Here is a 17572-nt window from a genome sequence, read left to right on the forward strand (position 1 = left end):
TTTGTTAGGTTGAGTAAATATCCCACATAGTGTTCAAAGCGATTAAATGGTTGCAATTTTTTTTTTGCTTTTGTTTTTTATTAGGGAAAGAAACATCAGCATCTTGCTTGTACATGAATACTGATATGTGTAATATTGCTGTCACTGAGTGTGTGTGTGTGTGTGTGTGTTGTTAAACAGTCCCAGTACTCAGCCTTACCTCTCTCTAAGGTGACTAGTGATAACATAAGGACACAGTGAGAGAGAAAGAGATGAGGGAGCATGAATAAGTGATGGGGTGTTGAAAGGGTGCTGCTTGTCGGTGGGGTTATCTACAGGGAGACTATCCTTTAAACACACATACATGCACACTCACACACACAGAGGACAAGAGAGGAGGGGAGGCACTGGGGGAGAAAATCTCTCAGCCTTTACTGAGGCACTTCGCCTGTCAGCACGTATCTGCCTCAAAGAAACACGAAGAGCTAAGAGCAAGAGAAAGAGAGGCTTGTGAGAAATAAAGTGCTGGAGCGAAGAAAAAGACTAACTCCAGAAGGTGTGAGGGGTTGAGTGAGCTGGAGTTAATGAGAGAGATGGAGAAGAGAGAGAGAGAGAGAGAGAGAGAGAGAGAGAGAAGGAGGGAGGGGGCTTCTCATCTTTTCTCTCCCTTAAAGACGGAGACGAATGCTCTCGGTCCTCTCAGTGGCACCGCAGGCTGAGGAGGAAAGCACCGAAAGAAATTTCTCTCTCTCTCTCTCTCTAGCTACAGTATCTGTCTCACCCACATCTTTCACTCTCCCTCCAGGTGATCACTCCATTCCGTAGGCTCATCCTGTGTGCTGAGAACAGGAAAGAGATGGAGGACTGGATCAGTTCGCTCAAGTCCGTCCAGTCTAGAGAACATTACGAGGTAAGAATCCCTTTCCGGATCAAAACATAGACGGATCCATGCGAGTTTGTGTGTGTGTGTGTGGAGGGGAGGAGGCGAGGAGCTCGAGGAGAGAGATGGGCAGTGTTAAGGGATAATGCTACAAGAACAATAGATCTGTGTTTAGGCGTGTCCTCTTTTGGAAATTTGGACAGTTTTTACCAAATATTGTGAATTTATACTGTTTGTGTTGTTTGGTTAGTACAAAAAGTGTTCATAGATGGGTTTGAATAGTGTAGTGGGAAGATGAGTTGCATGAGTTGTTGTGTAACATGATATACAGTGCATTAAAGGTAATGGGGGCTCTAGGAAGTTGTTAATGCATAAGCAACACACTTATGATCAGATTCAGAACAAGCACCAGTCAGGCATGGACACACATGTACAGTCACAGGGGTACACTTCTGCAGTCTGAGATACAGTAAAGAAGACATGCACACAGTATATCAACTATATGCTGTATGCATCGACACTCAGATGCTGACCGCAGGTCACAACACATGTCTCATTCTGCAGCAGCCCAGTTGTTTTACCATTTATGATTCACTTGATAACACATGAACAGTAAGTGATTGTGTCCCCTGCTCAGTCACTTACCAAAACACTCATTTTCACTCACTTTGTTATCTAAGCCAGTCCCTTTTAAAGTGTGTAGAAAACATGCCAACAGCACAACTGTCCACTTACATGCCATTTTTTTAATCAAAAATAACTGTTTAGAATATTCTGCTGTCAGCAAAAGATGTAAGAGGAGAATAAATCAAGTGCTGCGTTGACAGTGATGGGTTGTGGCCAGCGCAGGGAGAAGGGAACGCGGGAAGACATCCGTGCTGCATTTTAATGGCTTTGATTTGGGAGGGAAATCTTATATAAGACCCCATCCCTCACCCCCCCTTACTCCACTGCAATGCAGCAGCACCCCCAGAGCTCACACACCGCAAACACACACGCACACACACGCACACACACACACACACGCACACCCTGCCAAGATGTCAACACAACAGCATTTTAATTACTGTGTAGCATTGTCAGAATCTAAGCGTCCCAATTTCATAAGCACCTGTTACATTACTACTTATGAAACACAAAGTGTATCCAGGGCTGCGCCAACTGCTGCAGACGCAACGCCCACACTTGTATAGTGCTCACATTAGCTTGTGCTCCACAGTGTCTCTACATACACTAATGTGTCCACAAGTGTCCAATTTTGCTGACCAGCCGTCACTTTTGTGAAATTGTGGAACAGCAAAGTATACTCATAACTGTCACCTAGTAGAGTCCTGAAGTGTGCCCTGCTGTGTTATTTCCCTTATATTAGTCAGTTTCACAGGTACTGTCATAATGAGGCATCTAGAGAGCAATAAACCAGACCTTGGGGGTGGAGGTGGTTATTATTAGAGCAAGTAAATATGCAAAGAATTAATGAACTTACAGGTCCAGTCTGTAGGATTTAGTGGCATCTAGAGGTGTGGTCACAGATTACAGCTGATTGGTTTTATTGAGATCTATAGTTATGAATTGTTGTCAATTATTAGCCTGTCTATGCAGCAGATTCTTTGTTTCAGGTAATTATACACTAATGAGTATATGAAACGTAGTAAACTAAACTAATGAAAACCTGAAACATTTCTGCCTCCCCTAAATCATCCACACTGGACCTTCAGTTTGTGTCTACTGCTGGAAAGAGACACTTTACATTTTCTTCAATGTATTTTTTTTTTCATGTTAAACAGTTGTGCTGCTTGCGATTAGAGTGAAAACCATTGACAGTAATATGCAATCATTCCTAGGTCATATCTTATATGTTTTAATATGATGTGCTTACTTTTCTGTGACTATCAGTGCTGTCAACCTGTTTTAACCTCTTCTTTGTCAGACAGCACAGTTTAATGTGGAACATTTCTCAGGGATGCACAACTGGTACGCCTGCTCCCATGCACGGCCCACCTTTTGCAACGTCTGTAAAGATAGCTTGTCTGGGGTCACGTCTCATGGCCTCTCCTGCGAAGGTGGGTAGCACACACTAATACTGCACATGCTCTCCGTCATATACTTGAGTATGGTATGCACACACTGCATTTTCTCCCTTAACACTTTTAATCCTTGTTGTTTTGAAGCAACTAATTTCTACAGACTCATTTCTATGCTTCATTACATGCACATAGATAGACTTCCTGCTCTCTGATTAAACACCAGGCATACAGTAGCATTGCAGCAGATCATTTGGAACAGCCTGCCTGGGAGCTGGCAGGTCTATATGTACTTTGGGAAGGTGTACGACTATGTTACATAAGGACTTGTGAGTCACTGAAGTGGGAAAATTGTGTCTGTCTGTTCAGATGGAGCAGACTGGTTCCACCGGAGCCAACATGAATCTTTGAAATGCTCTGGGTTGTGGAGTGGGATGTGGGATGTGAAATTGTAGAGAGAGTGAAAAAGCTAGTGGTAAACTGCCATTAACACTGTAAAGACTTATGAGTATATGTCAGTCTGTACCCATATGTCATACTGTGTGTTAGATAAGCATTGACTCAAGCTGTATGAATTTTATTTTAGCATCTCAACAGTTAAAAAAAAACACGTTAATGGATCCTGTGAATTATGTCACATCTCTTCACCTCATGTGTGATGGACCAAGTGTGGTGTTAAGAGGAAGGGGTTGTCATGGAAGGTTGGCACTATTTTTGGCTTCCTTTCAGCTGGTATAAAATGTCTGTGACAGGCAGCAGACCTTAATGAGCAACATCTTCATATTCTCTCCTTCTAATTTTGCATGTGCATGTGTCCACGCAGCTCAGTCCATGCATTCATGTGCATACTGTAGTGCTTGGTTTGGTGTGTTGGTGTGCACACCCGTGTGTGTGTGTGTGAAAGCAGTAAGAGCCTATCCACTCAGGGCTTATTATCCTCCACAATGCAGCCCTCTCATATCCAGAGCAGAAGGCAAAAGGAAAATACATAAAGAGATGGAGAGCGAGAGAAAAGACCAAGTCATTAGAGCAGCACTTGTGATCTAAATCAGTTCATCCTGCTCCACACATACACACACCTTTAATAAACAATAGGAAGAAGCATGGTTTCATCAAAACATGTATTATTCATTGGGCACTTCAAGATTTGCTCTCAGATTTATTTGAGTGTAAATTCAACAACACATTTACTATCAGTAAATATACATAGTTCAGATGAAGCAATAGATCCACGTAGAGCAGAGAGGTTGTTCAGTACAATCCAGTAACAGTCTACTAATGTCTGACTCACAGTACCGGCAAGTGAGAGACAGTGAGAAGGGGATGATTGAACGTGATTATGAGAAACGGTATGTGAGAATGGTAGAGAGAGAGAGAGACAGAGAGAAGAAAAAGAGAGCAGCAGAGCATCTCTATTAAAAGTGGAGAGCCGCCACCCAAACAGTTTTACAGCAATCAACACAGCTTAAATTTCTCTTCGATTTCCTGTGCAGGATGGTCAATGGGGATTGATTTGTGCTACGTACACACACACACACACACACAGACAAACTGCTTTTCTGTCTCTATTTCACCATCACATAAACACACTCATTGGCTTGGTTTGCGAATGCTCAGAGTATAGCCTGGCCATTAACAGGCAGTGGTATTATGTCCTCTGAATTCTCTTAATGTTCTGCTAATGCTCTCTAACAGCTTTTAGCGGTAGACAAGATTGAAACATCAATTGTTGCTCCCGGATATGACTTTGACTTAGTTTGTATATCTGTGTAGACTGCCTAATGATAAGTGGTGTGTGTGTGCGTGCATGCATGCGTATGGGAAAGGGTGGGGTGGCTAGAGGTTCCCTGGTGTACAGACATTATTCATGAGTCTTCTAATTGGCTCAATCTTAATGGAGAAAAAAAGTGAGAGCAGTCTCCATCTGCCTGTCTTTATAGGAAATATTCTCGCTATATGCTGTGCAGAAGGTCACTCTAAGTCTCTCGTAAACACATGGAGGTACGCCGCTTTAGCAGATAGGGAGTCACAATCATATGTGACTGGACCGACTACCAGAACCAAGAGAGAAATTCAGATTACGACATCATTCTCTCTTCACTTCATTCTCTGCTCAGGATGCCATAGAGTCTAAGCCCCTCCCCTTCCAGTATCCCCCATGGAACAGCATTTCAGAAAAAGTAAATATGATAGTTAATGGTGAGAGACACATAACTTGGTTTTATTTTTTATCTTGTTTGAATAGTGCCATGAATTATGTATTTGACCAAGAATTAAAAGAGGTGAAAATTATATTGCTGCTATGAGAAAGTTAGCCGTGTTAGCCAAAGTTAAGTATGTGGAACGGGCTCGACAAGGTTCCATTAAGTGTTAAATGAGAGTGTGTCACTTACACTGTTGGGTGTATAGTCTTTCTAATTACATATTTTCACAGTCTTGTACTTGACCAGTTTTATGACAAAGAAACCAGGACTAAATGATGCTTGTAATACCTCTGACTTCATGTCAGTCTACCAGTACACAAGATACTGAGTGCTGGTGATGAATGAGTGTAGGGGGAAATATACAATACTGACCGTCATTTGTCTGCTCTGCTAATGTGTCTACTGTTGGCACTGGCATGAGGCTGCTCAGGATTATTTGGGATCTGATCACAATAGCAGGCATTTACATTACCTGTTTACACAGAGCAAAGTGTCTGACACTACACAAACACGCATGTATGTACGCAATGTGTATCAACTGTCAGTACCAGAATTTGCACAGATATGTGATTTTAACACAGTCATCCAGACAATACAGCAGGTTCTCTGTGCTCCAGGGCTTAGTATGGCTATTGACTTCCTGTTGCTGTTTACAGATAAATGGACTGAGACCTGTGATGTGGAGCTAAGTCCTCATACTAAGCTTGTGACGGATATGTAATTACAGGCTTAGGGAGGTTAGCAATTACACCCACTCACATCTGATTAGGGTTTCATCCATTGCAGGGTGTCCAAGGGTCCAGTGTTTTTTAGCTTGTTAGTAAAAAGCAAATCTATGGAAATGTATGAAATTCAGTTAGTCTTGGAACTTTTTAATTTACCTCGATATCTGATCTGGGGCGTGAACTAAATGTCATTCCCATCACACAGTCAGAAATTGATTTCCTTTAGAATTAGATACTGGTCTGTTCAGTCAAATACAGTTCACAGCCATTTACTGTAATGCATTTTATTTAATTTCATTCGTCAAGTGCATCCATCTAATTTATAGCTGCAATGTGAAGCTGCTGAGTAATGCTATTTAAGGTGGAGAAGATTCTCAGACTGATGCATGTGTTGAATGTTTGTGTTTTTCAGTGTGCAAATTCAAAGCCCATAAACGCTGTGCTGTCAGAGCCACCAACAACTGTAAATGGACAACCCTGGCTTCCATAGGGAAGGATATTATTGAGGATGAGGATGGGGTAAGTTTGTTTGTGAAGCCATTTCTTTTAAAGTTAAGTCTTTATTAAAAGGCATTCATGTATGCTTTATGTTTTGCATTGTGTAGATATTATAAAGCCTCTTGAAGTAAATGTGTGACTTGTGATACTAGGCTGCACAGATGAAATGAACTTGACTTTACAAGCTAACTAAGCCTTCTAGGATCTGTAACCGTAAACTTTATTAGCCTTCTTTTCACTGACCTGTTAAAATTATGTACTGCAGTCTTTTCCTCAAGCCAAGAAAAAAGAATTCTGGAAAAACACTGAAACAGTGACTTGCATTGTTTTCCCACAAGAAAGGGCCATAAAAAGAGAGATTCGAAACAAGTCGTAGTGTAGAAAGGTGCTCTGAGACAAAAGTAGACAGAGTAAAGTGTTTCCCATTATGCTTGTTTGTTGAACCTACAGATTGCTATGCCTCACCAATGGTTGGAAGGCAACCTGCCTGTCAGTGCCAAGTGTGCTGTGTGTGATAAGACATGTGGCAGTGTACTGAGATTGCAGGACTGGCGCTGCCTGTGGTGCAAAGCTATGGTAAGACATTTGTCACATATGGATAAACTGTAAATACTTTGTTGAAATTAATTTAACTTTATTTTGGGCACACATATCAAATACAAAGACAACAACACGGATATACACAGTGATTAAAACAAATACAGCCATCATTTCCAATGTTTCTAAAAACGTACTGTGCGTCACTAAGTGTACACTCAACTAAGGCCATCATGATTGGGGGGTGGGACAAACACCAAACTCATCCATCTCAGGAGCTTCAGCAGGATTCTCTGTCACTGACTGCATATGATAATGGACGACAAGATCTCTGCTTCCTCCCACTGAACAAAAGCGAAGCTGACATTTCCCAGATATGAGCCCTGCCCTAGCTCTGGTGAAATCATTCAGTGCAAGCATCTTGGCCGCAGTGATCTTGTGGTGGAGAGGCACTACTGAGTTCCCGCAGATGCACTTCCCTCACCTAATCATAAACAGCTGTCAATCATGACATTTTATCCTATTAACATGAAATAACTAAGTCCAAAACTGGGTAATCAAAACACACAAGGGAATGCTTGAACATGAGCACTAGGAGAACATAAGTATATATATATTTATTTATATAGATATAAGTACACAAATATATCTATATCTATATAGATATAGATGTACAGGAGATAACGAGGCACAGGTGAAACTAATCAGGGCGGGGCTGATTAGCGGTGCCAAAGAAACAGTGCAACAAATGACAAATTCACACAAAAACAGGAAACACGGGATAATGCTAGAAAGTCTGACTGAGGGGAATCACTGAAGCTCTCTTGTTGTCCATCTTCATGTACAGTCAATGTTCTGAATGCATCGTTATATGAAGCCTTTTCATTTTTGCTTTACTATACTTGCAACACAAGTGACCTATATAGAATGAAGTACAGTAGATTCTAAAATCATCATCTGCAGCATATAGGCTTGTGCATACAGTGTAACACTGGCACTGCATCATGATTGCATCCCTTATTCCTTATTATGTGATCCAGATATCTTATTTTGTTTGTCATATTCAGTGCTTGATCAGCCATAAAGAACGAAGGAAAATGTCTTCCTTTGTTTTTGCAATCATGACAATACTCTTTTTAAGAAGTTAAATTTAATGTCGTACTGCACATTAAAACTTGAGTGGCACTAGGAGGAGACAGCAAGGCTAAGTCATCAGCATACATGAGACAGAACTATCTCCCGTCAAACATTCAGTCTCACATTCTCTTTTCACTTTTTCAAAAAGTCATCCATATCCATAGAATCCATCCATATGGCTTAATTTGCCCCAGCTAAATTACAACAGTGTTTCAAAAGGATTAAAGTTATACAAAAAGCTGCTCCTTTAAAATCACAATGAGAATATTTAGGTCACCAGAAAGCATTGTCTCATCTTTGAAAGGGGCTTGATAGTCTCATTTCAAAATGACTGAACTGTGTTTTTTGTTTACATCATGTAAGGTTATAACTGCACTAGTTCTTGACCGATAGAAGTTCTGGAATGCTGCAGTACTGTTTCTGTTTTCCATCAGCCGTTATTTATTTTTCCAGTTTTTGCTGGATTTCCAGCAGCTTCTTCCAGAGACCTGTTAGGCCTGTTAGCGAGATAAAAATGGTGGTTCACTTGCTACAACAGTAAATTGCTATAGTATACTGCACACCTAACCTATGTTTAAGATAACTGATCACCCTGTATGAAATCACCGCCAACAGACCAACACTTTAAATTTTTTACTGTAAATTGACAGCAAATTACTGGCTACTAGTTGAATTACTTTCACAGTAATTTACCTGAACTATTTCACAGTAAATTACAATAAATCTACAACTGCATACTGTAACTTTACAGGAGCCATGCCCATAAAATGACTGTAATATAGCAGTATGTAGATGTGAAATTACAGTATTTTGCTGTACATAAATTACAATTATTGCCTGTTTATATACATCCATCCATTTTCTATACCCGCAGGGGGGCTGGATCCTATCCCAGCTAACAACGGGCAAGAGGCAGGGTACACCGTAGTCTGGTCACCGGGGCCGACACACAGACAATCACACACACTCACACACTCACACCTTGGGACAATGGAGAGTAGCCAATTAACCTAATGTGCATGTGTCCGGTATTGTGGGAAGCCAAAGTACCCAAAGAAAACCCACGCAGGCACAGGGAGAACATGGAAGCTCCACACAGAAGGGCCCAGACCGGGATTCAAACCTGGAATCCACCGCACCACCATGCCACCCATATATGCACATTTTAACTGTAAAAGTAATGCAGTTCAGCCAGTAATTTGCTTTAAATAACACTGTAAAATATTGTAAATTTGACTTAACGTGCAATTTTACCAAACCTACACCAACATGTTTTGAGTCTGCTCAATAACAACAGCAACCAAAAATAATACCATTTTAACTTTGATTTGGCAGTTCAAGTATGTAGTACATTACATCTGAGTACATTTTAATGTGATATAATACTGTTAAATATTGTGAAATCATAGTAGCACTTAAAAGCCAGTGAGTTATCTGGAAACATTACATGGCCTCCCTTTTTCATCGTCAGATCAGAAAATGTGTTGTAGATTATCAATTATGGAAGATTCTGAAGATCAGTACGTGGATTGTGAGAGGTGTCCTTGTATGTAGGAGCCCCCTTCTCTTTAAAATTTTTGTCCTATTGGCTACAAGCAATGTCAAAGCCATTTCACTGTGTCTTTGCATTCTGCTATCATTCTACAACGGACTGACTGAAGCACTAAAGCTTGTTACTTGTACTTCTAAGATATGAAAGTACAGCTTTGAATTACATCTATTTTTATATTTATTCTCGCCTGTGGTCAGCTGAGATAGGCTCCAGCCCCCCTGCGACCCTGAATAAGCGTTACATAAAACGGATGGCTATATATTTGTATTTATAGATTATTTATTTACATTTTCTATTTAATTTTTATTTTTCTCTCAGGTCTGTTTAACACCACCAGGGTTTCATTTAAAAGAATATCATTTTAAAACACACAGCAAAAGAATATCTCCAGAGACAGATTAATTTAATGGAACAAATTATTCATCATAGTCGGATCTGATTGTGCCCTAATGAACTTCTTAATTTATGCACTCACATGGCAATTTCTTTTTTCTTTTTTCTCTTTTGTCCTTCCTTGCAACTGCAGCTGCATTAGTTTTATCCTGGATCATTTGTTTAACATCTTTGTATGTGTTTAATATTATAGTTTGCTCTTTGTGTGTAAAATATGTTGTTTTGCTGCAAATAAGACTTATAAATGTTTGTGATTGGTCATATCCTGCAAACGCCACCTCTTTCGTGGTACATTGGAAAATCCTAAGTTGACTTATCTAGTTGATAACCACAATCATATGACTGCTTAGTGAGACTGTTGTTGTTAGGGTTAGTGAAGTCAAGAGGATAACCGGAGTGTGACTTCAACAGTAGACGCCACAGCTCTGGCTTTCAGTGAGAGGTTAGTTGGGTGAACAGGTCACAGACAAGCAGAACAAATGGAAGGCTGGTACTGGAGCAATCTATGTCTTCACCCACAGCCTTTCTAACAAGTTATTCCTTGAGGGTCTAACCATTATATACTCTATGTCTCACCTAATGCATGACCTAATTGGTCACCCTGTTGTGGTTAACCATGCTGTTTTGCACTGTTGTATATCTCATATGTGAAAAGCTTATTTATTTGCTGTTATTTGTATAGGTACACACAGCCTGTATGGACCTGTACCCACGAAAGTGTCCTCTAGGTCAGTGCAAAGTATCCATCATTCCCCCTACGGCGCTCAACAGCATTGACTCAGATGGTAGGCACCACACACACACACACATACACACACACATACACACACACATACACACACACACACACACACGAAAGAGGGTGGAGATCAGCACCTGTGAGACAGACTCAGATAAGCATGTATGATTGGATTACTGTTGCTGAATCCAATGGCTGGGTCTCTCTCTCTCTCTTTCTCACACACACACACACACACACACATACACACAGTACACACCGAGCCCACTGAGCCTGTGAAAAGCTAGCATCAGCTAATTGGTAGAGGGATAAAATAGGCAAAGAGAGGGGGGGGTGGGGTATCCAGATGAAGGGAGGAGGATGAGTCAGAAAGAAAAGGGAAGAAGGGAAATGAAGAGACGATCTATCCTCTGTCTTTCTCTCTCTCTCTCCTCCTCCTCCGATTCTCTGTCGCGCTCTTTCTGTCCTTCACTCTCTGCATCTCCTCATGTTTCAGGAGTTTAGTTGTAATTGGCTGGTGGGCAGACTCTAACACGTGCTGGTGCATTGTGACTCCCCCTGTTTTCTCTTCCTTCCTCCTTCTCCTCCACCCTCCCTCAGTCCATGCTTTGCTGACAAGATCACAGTGAGGGAGAGAGAGAGAGAGAGAGAGAAAGAGAGTGATACAGAAAGGAAAAAATAAAAGAGAGTAGACAGAGAGATAAGAGAGCAGAAGGAAGAAGTGAAGGAGGATACAAGTGGGAAAGGAGTGTGAGGAGCAGATACCAGTGCCACTCATACTGTATGTATGGTGGAAGTCTTAATATGCACAGAACTGTTAACACAATGGGGTGTGCAGATTATGCTGTCAGCACAGAAAACTCTTGTTGCATTACCCAAAGATTAGTATGTGTGTGTGTGTGTGTGTGTGTGTGTATGTGTATGTGCTCTACTATGAATCAAAACACGTGTTTTTGGCATGTGTTGAGCTTCCATGTAAAATTCCGCTCAGTCTCACACACGGCCTGTCTTTGATGAGGTTGTTTAACGATGGCAGAGTGGTTAAGCACCAGTTTCTGCATTTAGCACTGCTGATCTTGTCATGCCTGGTGGTTTTCTGTCATGCCTGGTGTTTTTGTTATGCTTTGTCTTTTGATTTCTGTCCATGTGTCATGTTCCATGTTGTCTTGTGCTTCCATGTATTATGTTCAAGGTTTTTGTCATGTCCTGTTTTATTTTGAAAGTGTCTCTTCCCCTGTGTGCCCTGTTTTCATGTAGCTTTGCTTTTAGTTTTCCTGATTGCTTTCTCCCTCCTGATGTGTGTCACCTGTGTCTCGTTGTCTTGTCTATTTAGTCCTTGTCTTCCCAGTCACTGTTGTCAGAGCGTCTGTATTTTTTCCCTCCATGCCATGCCAGGATCTACAGTTTTGTCTATGCCATGCCTGGGATCTTTTTTGCCTTGCCTTGCCTTGCCTTGCCTTGCCATGCCATGCCATGCCATGCCATGCCATGCCATGATTTTGCCACAGTAAGTGTGTTTTTGTGTTTTGCTAAGTTTAATTAAAGACAATTGTTTTTGGCCCTCCACCACGCCTGCCTGCCTGCTCCTCTTTTGACTCTGCATCGGGGTTCAGCTAATTTCTGCGTCGACGACGCCGACGAATCGTGACAGATCTAGTGTGAGCTGCATCCTGGTTACTTGTTATAGAATGTTAAACCATCAATTCAAGTCAGTTTTATTTATATAGCCTAGTATCACGAACAACAAGTTTGCCTCAAGGGGTTTTGCAGTCTGTACAGCAAATGTCCGAAGACTATCAATTCAGGTGATGAAAATCTCCCAGGATGGACAGACAAGCTGCAGACCAACACAGTAAAATTAAATTATTGACAAACCAGATGTCAGAATTCTAGATAAAAGAACTGCTAATACCTGGCATTAACATGACATGTGATCCAATCACAAGTGGACAGCTCTAAATATGCATTGTGATCTGATCCCTCAAACCACCTGTCAAAGGGGTTTTGGCGACAAATCTTTTGTAATGAATATGCCAGTGTGTCTTGATGGGTCCCCATGGTGGTTGTTATGGTAACAGGATGCCTATGCTTGAAAAGGCAGCACATTAAAAAATGGAGAAACTACATAGTTTTTTTTCTCTTCCTATTTGTCTTGTCCTGCATTCTTTTGCTAATTGAAAATGACTTTGCTTTCAACCAATCTCAACAGTTGCAATAGTTTTTTTATGTACATACGTTTTGAAACAGTGTTTCAAACCTTGTTGTTTTAGCTAGCCTGTGTGTAACAAATCTCTTGATGCTCCTTGGTATGTCTAGTGTCAGATTGTCAGCATGTACGAAGAATATGACATTAGTGGACATCATGCAACATCCAAGTTCTGCCAAACACAACTGAGTCACATAACCTCTTCATTATCATGGAGACCCGGAAAGAATACAGATTAGACAAACATAACAATTTAATCAAATGACAAAAAAAGCTATTTTCCCATTTTTCCTTGGGAAATAATATATCTAGTCATACAGGTTGTTTTGCTTTTATTCACTGTTACATCCATTGTTAACCCTAGAGCTATGTTGTCGGGGACAGCTAGCTGTTGGGACATGGAATGTCACCTCAGGAAGGAGCCTGAGCTTGTGCCAGAGGTTGAGAGATACTGACTAGATATAGTTGGGCTCACCTCTACGCACAGCTCAGAAGTTGCCTTGGGGATTTAGAGGGGCGTAGAGTAGGAGTGGGCTTACTTAAAGCCCCACGGCTCTCTGCCTGTATGTTGGGGTTTACCCCCGTGAACAAAAGGGTTGCTTCCCTGCGCCGTTGGGTCGGGGAGCAGGTCATGACTGTTTTTTGTGCATATGCACCAAATGACAGTTCAGAGTACCCACCCTTTTGGAATTCCTGGGACAGGTGCTGGAAGATGCCCCTACAGGGGACTCCATTGTTCTACTGGGGGACTTCAATGCTCACATGGGAGAAATGGTCTGCCTGATCTGAACCTGAGTGGTGTTAGTTATTGGAATTCTGTGCTAGTCACAGTATGTCCATAACTAACACCATGTTCGAAAACAAGGGTGTCCACAAGTGCACTTGGCACCAGGACACCCTAGGTTGCAGGTTGATGATCGACTTTGTAGTCATATCAGCGGATCTGCGGCTGTATGTTCTGGAGACTCGGGTGAAGAGGGGAGCAGAGCTATCAATTGATCACCACCTGGTGGTGAGTTGGATCAGGTGTGGGGGGGGGACCTGATAGACCTTGCAGATCTAAATGAACAGTGAGGGTCTGTTGGGAACATCTGGCTGAGAACCCAGTCAGAATGGTCTTCAACTCCCACCTAAGGTAGAGCTTCGACTGTGTCCCAAGGTGTGGTGGGGGACATGGAGTCCGAGTGGGCCATGTTCCGTGCTGCCATTGCAGATGCAGCTGTTTGCTAGTTGTGGCGGCAATCCTCGAAACCCGCAGGTGGACACAGGGGGTGAAAGGTGATGTCAAGCTGAAGAAGGAGTTCTACAGGGCATGTCTGGCTTGTGGGACTCCTGAGGCAATTGAAAGCTACCGGCAGGCCAGACAATGTGCAGTTTGGGCTGTCACGGAAGCAAAAACCCCGGTGTGGGAGTTCGGTGAGACCATGAAGAAAGACTTTCAGTCGGCCTTGAGGAAATTCTGGCAAACCGTCCAGTGACTCAGGAAGGGGAAGCAGCACTTTGTTTGTTTCTTTGTGCACACTGTTTACAGCAAGAGTGGAGAGCTACTGACCTTGACTGAGGATATAGTCGGGCGGTGGAAGGAATTCTTCAAGGATCTCCTTAATTCCACCAACCCCATTCCTTGGACGAAACAGAGCTTGGGGGGCTCAGGGAGAGGCTCTCCCATCACTGGGGCAGAAATCGCTGAGGCAGTTGAACAACTACAAGAGTTTGGTTCGCCTTGCCGACAATAAGTCAAAATCATTTCCAGTTAGGATTGGACTCCATCAGGGTTGCCCTGTCACCGGTTCTGTTCATAATTTTTATGGACAGAATTTCTAGGCACAGCCAAGTGGTGGAGCGTGTCAGGTTTGGTGGCCTTAGGATTCCATCCCTGTTTTTTGCAGATGATGTGGTCCTATTGGCATCACCGACCAGTGACCTCCAGTTCGCACTGAGACAGTTTGCAGCCGAGTGTGAAGCAGCTGAGAAGAAGGTCAGCACCTCTAAATCCAAGGCCATGGTTCTCAGCCTGTAAAGGGTGGATTTCTCATTCCGGGTTGGAGGAGAGTTGCTGCGCCAGGTGGAGGAGTTTAAGTATCTTGGGGTCGTGTTCATGCGTGAGGGTAAAATGGAGTGAGAGATTGACAGACAGATTGGAGCAGCTTCTGCTGAGATGCTCCATTTACTGGTCTATCTACATTCCAACCTCCACCTGGTCATGAGCTGTGGGTATTGACCGAAAGAACAAGATCACAGATACAAGTAGCCAAAAGGAGTTTCCTCCGCAGGGTGGTCGGGCTCAGCCTCAGAGTAAGGGTGGGGAGCTTGGACATCCAGGAGGGGCTCAGAGTAGAACCGCTGCTCCTTCGCATTAAGAGGAGCCAGTTAAGGTGGTTCAGGCACCTGGTTGGGATGCCTCCTGGACGTCTCCCTGGGGCGTTGTTTGTTGTGTCCATCCAGAGGGAGACCGCAGTGCAGACCCAGCACACAATGGAGGGATTTTATCTCTCGTCTGGCCTGGGAACGCCTTAGTGTCCCCCCGAATGAGTGAGTGGAAGTGGCAGGGGAGAGGACAGTCTGAACTTCCCTGCTAAGACTGCTGCTCCCGCAATCCAAATTCAGATGAGCGGAGGAAGACGAGACGATACAAGACATCCACTGCTGAGAGTTATGATGCCACTGCAGCAAAACTGGAGTGGTATGAAATTTAGCTTGTATTGCTCAAAGCATTTGAAAGATAACCACTGTTACCTTTTCTGTTGCCATTTCTCCTCAGGCTTCTGGAAGGCCACCTGTCCCCCATCATGTGCCAGTCCCCTCCTTGTCTTTGTCAACTCCAAAAGTGGTGATAACCAGGGAGTGAAATTCCTACGACGCTTCAAGCAGCTACTCAACCCTGCTCAAGTCTTTGACCTGGTCAACGGTGGGCCACACCTCGGGTGAGGAAACCATATTTTGATGTGTATAGATAAAGACACATACAGTAATCATAAATATATGCATAAATATACTGCAGTCATAGCATTATTTGCCATTATTTGTAGGTCAGTGCCCCTTCAGAATAAGTAAAATATAATAATAATAATAATAACAAAATTGTAATTGTGTGTATGTGTGTGTGTGTGTGTGTGTGTGTGTGTGTTTTTGTCAGTCTGCGCCTTTTTCAGAAGTTTGACAACTTCCGGATCCTGGTGTGTGGAGGCGATGGGAGTGTCGGTTGGGTGCTCTCAGAGATTGACAAACTCAGTCTTCACAAACAGGTACAGTAATGAACAGTGTGATGGGTACAGTGGAAAGTCAACAAAAACAGCACCCCATCCCTAAGGGAGCGCCCCGCCACCTTGCGGAGGAAGCTCATTTCAGCCGCTTGTATCCGAGATCTCGTTCTTTTGGTCATGACCCCAAAGTTCATGACCAGGTGGAGGTTGGAATGTAGACTGACTGGTAAATTGAGACCTTCACCTTACGGCTCAGCTCCTTCTTTACCACAACGGACCGATACAACGGGCGCATCACTGCAGTCGTTGCACCGATCCGCCTGTCAATCTCACGCTCCCATCTTCCCTCACTCGTGAACAAGACGCCGAGATACTTAAACTCCTCCACTTGAGGCAGGAATTCTCCTCCAACCTAGAGGGGGCAGACCACTTTTTTACGGTCGAGAACCATGGCCTCGGATTTGGAGGTGCTGAATCTCATCCCAGCTGCTTTGCACTCGACTGCAAACCTCCCCAGCACATGCTGAAGGTCCTGGCTTGAAGAAGCCAACAGAGATGAAATCCTGTGGTTCCCAAACCAGACACCCTCCGGCCCCTGCCTGCGCCTAAAAATCCTGTCCATAAAAATAATGAACAGGACCGGTGAAAAAAGGGCAGCCCTGCCGGAGGCCAACATGCACTGGGAACAGGTCTGACTTATTGCCAGCAAAGCAGACCAGACTCCTGCTCCGGGAGTACAGAGACTGTACAAGACCCCATACTCCCAGAGCACCTCCCACAGGATGCCACGGGGAACACGGTCGAATGCCTTCTCCAAGTCCCCAAAACACATGTGGACCAATGTGTGACCAATTATGACCTATTCCTGCAATGAAGACTGCCAAAAGGATGATGCATCCTTGATTTACACCAGTTTCTACTTTGAAAGGCTTACTGTTGCATCTACTTACTGTTATTCGAGAGGACTTCTGCTAACATGTTGTCATAAAGGAGCCTCAGAAATCTCATGTACTTTTCATTCTGGATAGCCACGCTTTGACAGGATTGTCCAGCGAGCCTGATGTTTCACAATGTCAAATGCAAATAAATGTGCAGTCATGCCTGGTCACACACACAGACCTAATTTTGATGATGGCAGAAGTGCATTCCCTGATGCCAAATAAACCCTCTGTATGTGTTTCAGTGCCAGCTGGGGGTGTTGCCCTTGGGCACCGGTAATGATCTGGCACGCGTGCTTGGCTGGGGTCCATCATGTGACGACGATACCCAGCTGCCCCAGATCCTGGAGAAGTTGGAAAGAGCCAGCACCAAGATGCTGGACCGCTGGAGCATCATGACCTATGAGATTAAGATTCCACCCAAACACAGCTGCCCCACCACGCCTGAGGGAGCTGACGACTGCCAGGTACTCACAGGAGCTGACGGATATTCACATGCATGCGTAGACACAACCAAATCAGACAATCCAGCAGGGCTTCCAGAAAAATAGATGTGAGTA

The 17572-nt window shown here is 43.3% G+C and overlaps 1 protein-coding gene across 10 annotated transcripts in view; it reads left to right on the forward strand.

Annotated features, from left to right (window-relative positions):
• Positions 1–17572, forward strand: part of dgkh (diacylglycerol kinase, eta) — a 59539-nt gene that overhangs the window by 21136 nt on the left and 20831 nt on the right. For all 10 annotated transcript variants that reach the window (XM_046403948.1, XM_046403943.1, XM_046403946.1 and 7 more), the window contains 8 exons: positions 785–889; positions 2787–2919; positions 6222–6328; positions 6758–6883; positions 10609–10711; positions 15633–15795; positions 16008–16116; positions 17258–17479. In XM_046403948.1, coding sequence (XP_046259904.1) covers positions 785–889; positions 2787–2919; positions 6222–6328; positions 6758–6883; positions 10609–10711; positions 15633–15795; positions 16008–16116; positions 17258–17479 — 1068 coding nt within the window. The remainder of the gene's footprint in view (positions 1–784; positions 890–2786; positions 2920–6221; positions 6329–6757; positions 6884–10608; positions 10712–15632; positions 15796–16007; positions 16117–17257; positions 17480–17572) is intronic.

Source organism: Scatophagus argus, chromosome 11 (genome assembly GCF_020382885.2).
Source record: "Scatophagus argus isolate fScaArg1 chromosome 11, fScaArg1.pri, whole genome shotgun sequence".
NCBI lineage: Eukaryota > Metazoa > Chordata > Actinopteri > Scatophagidae > Scatophagus > Scatophagus argus.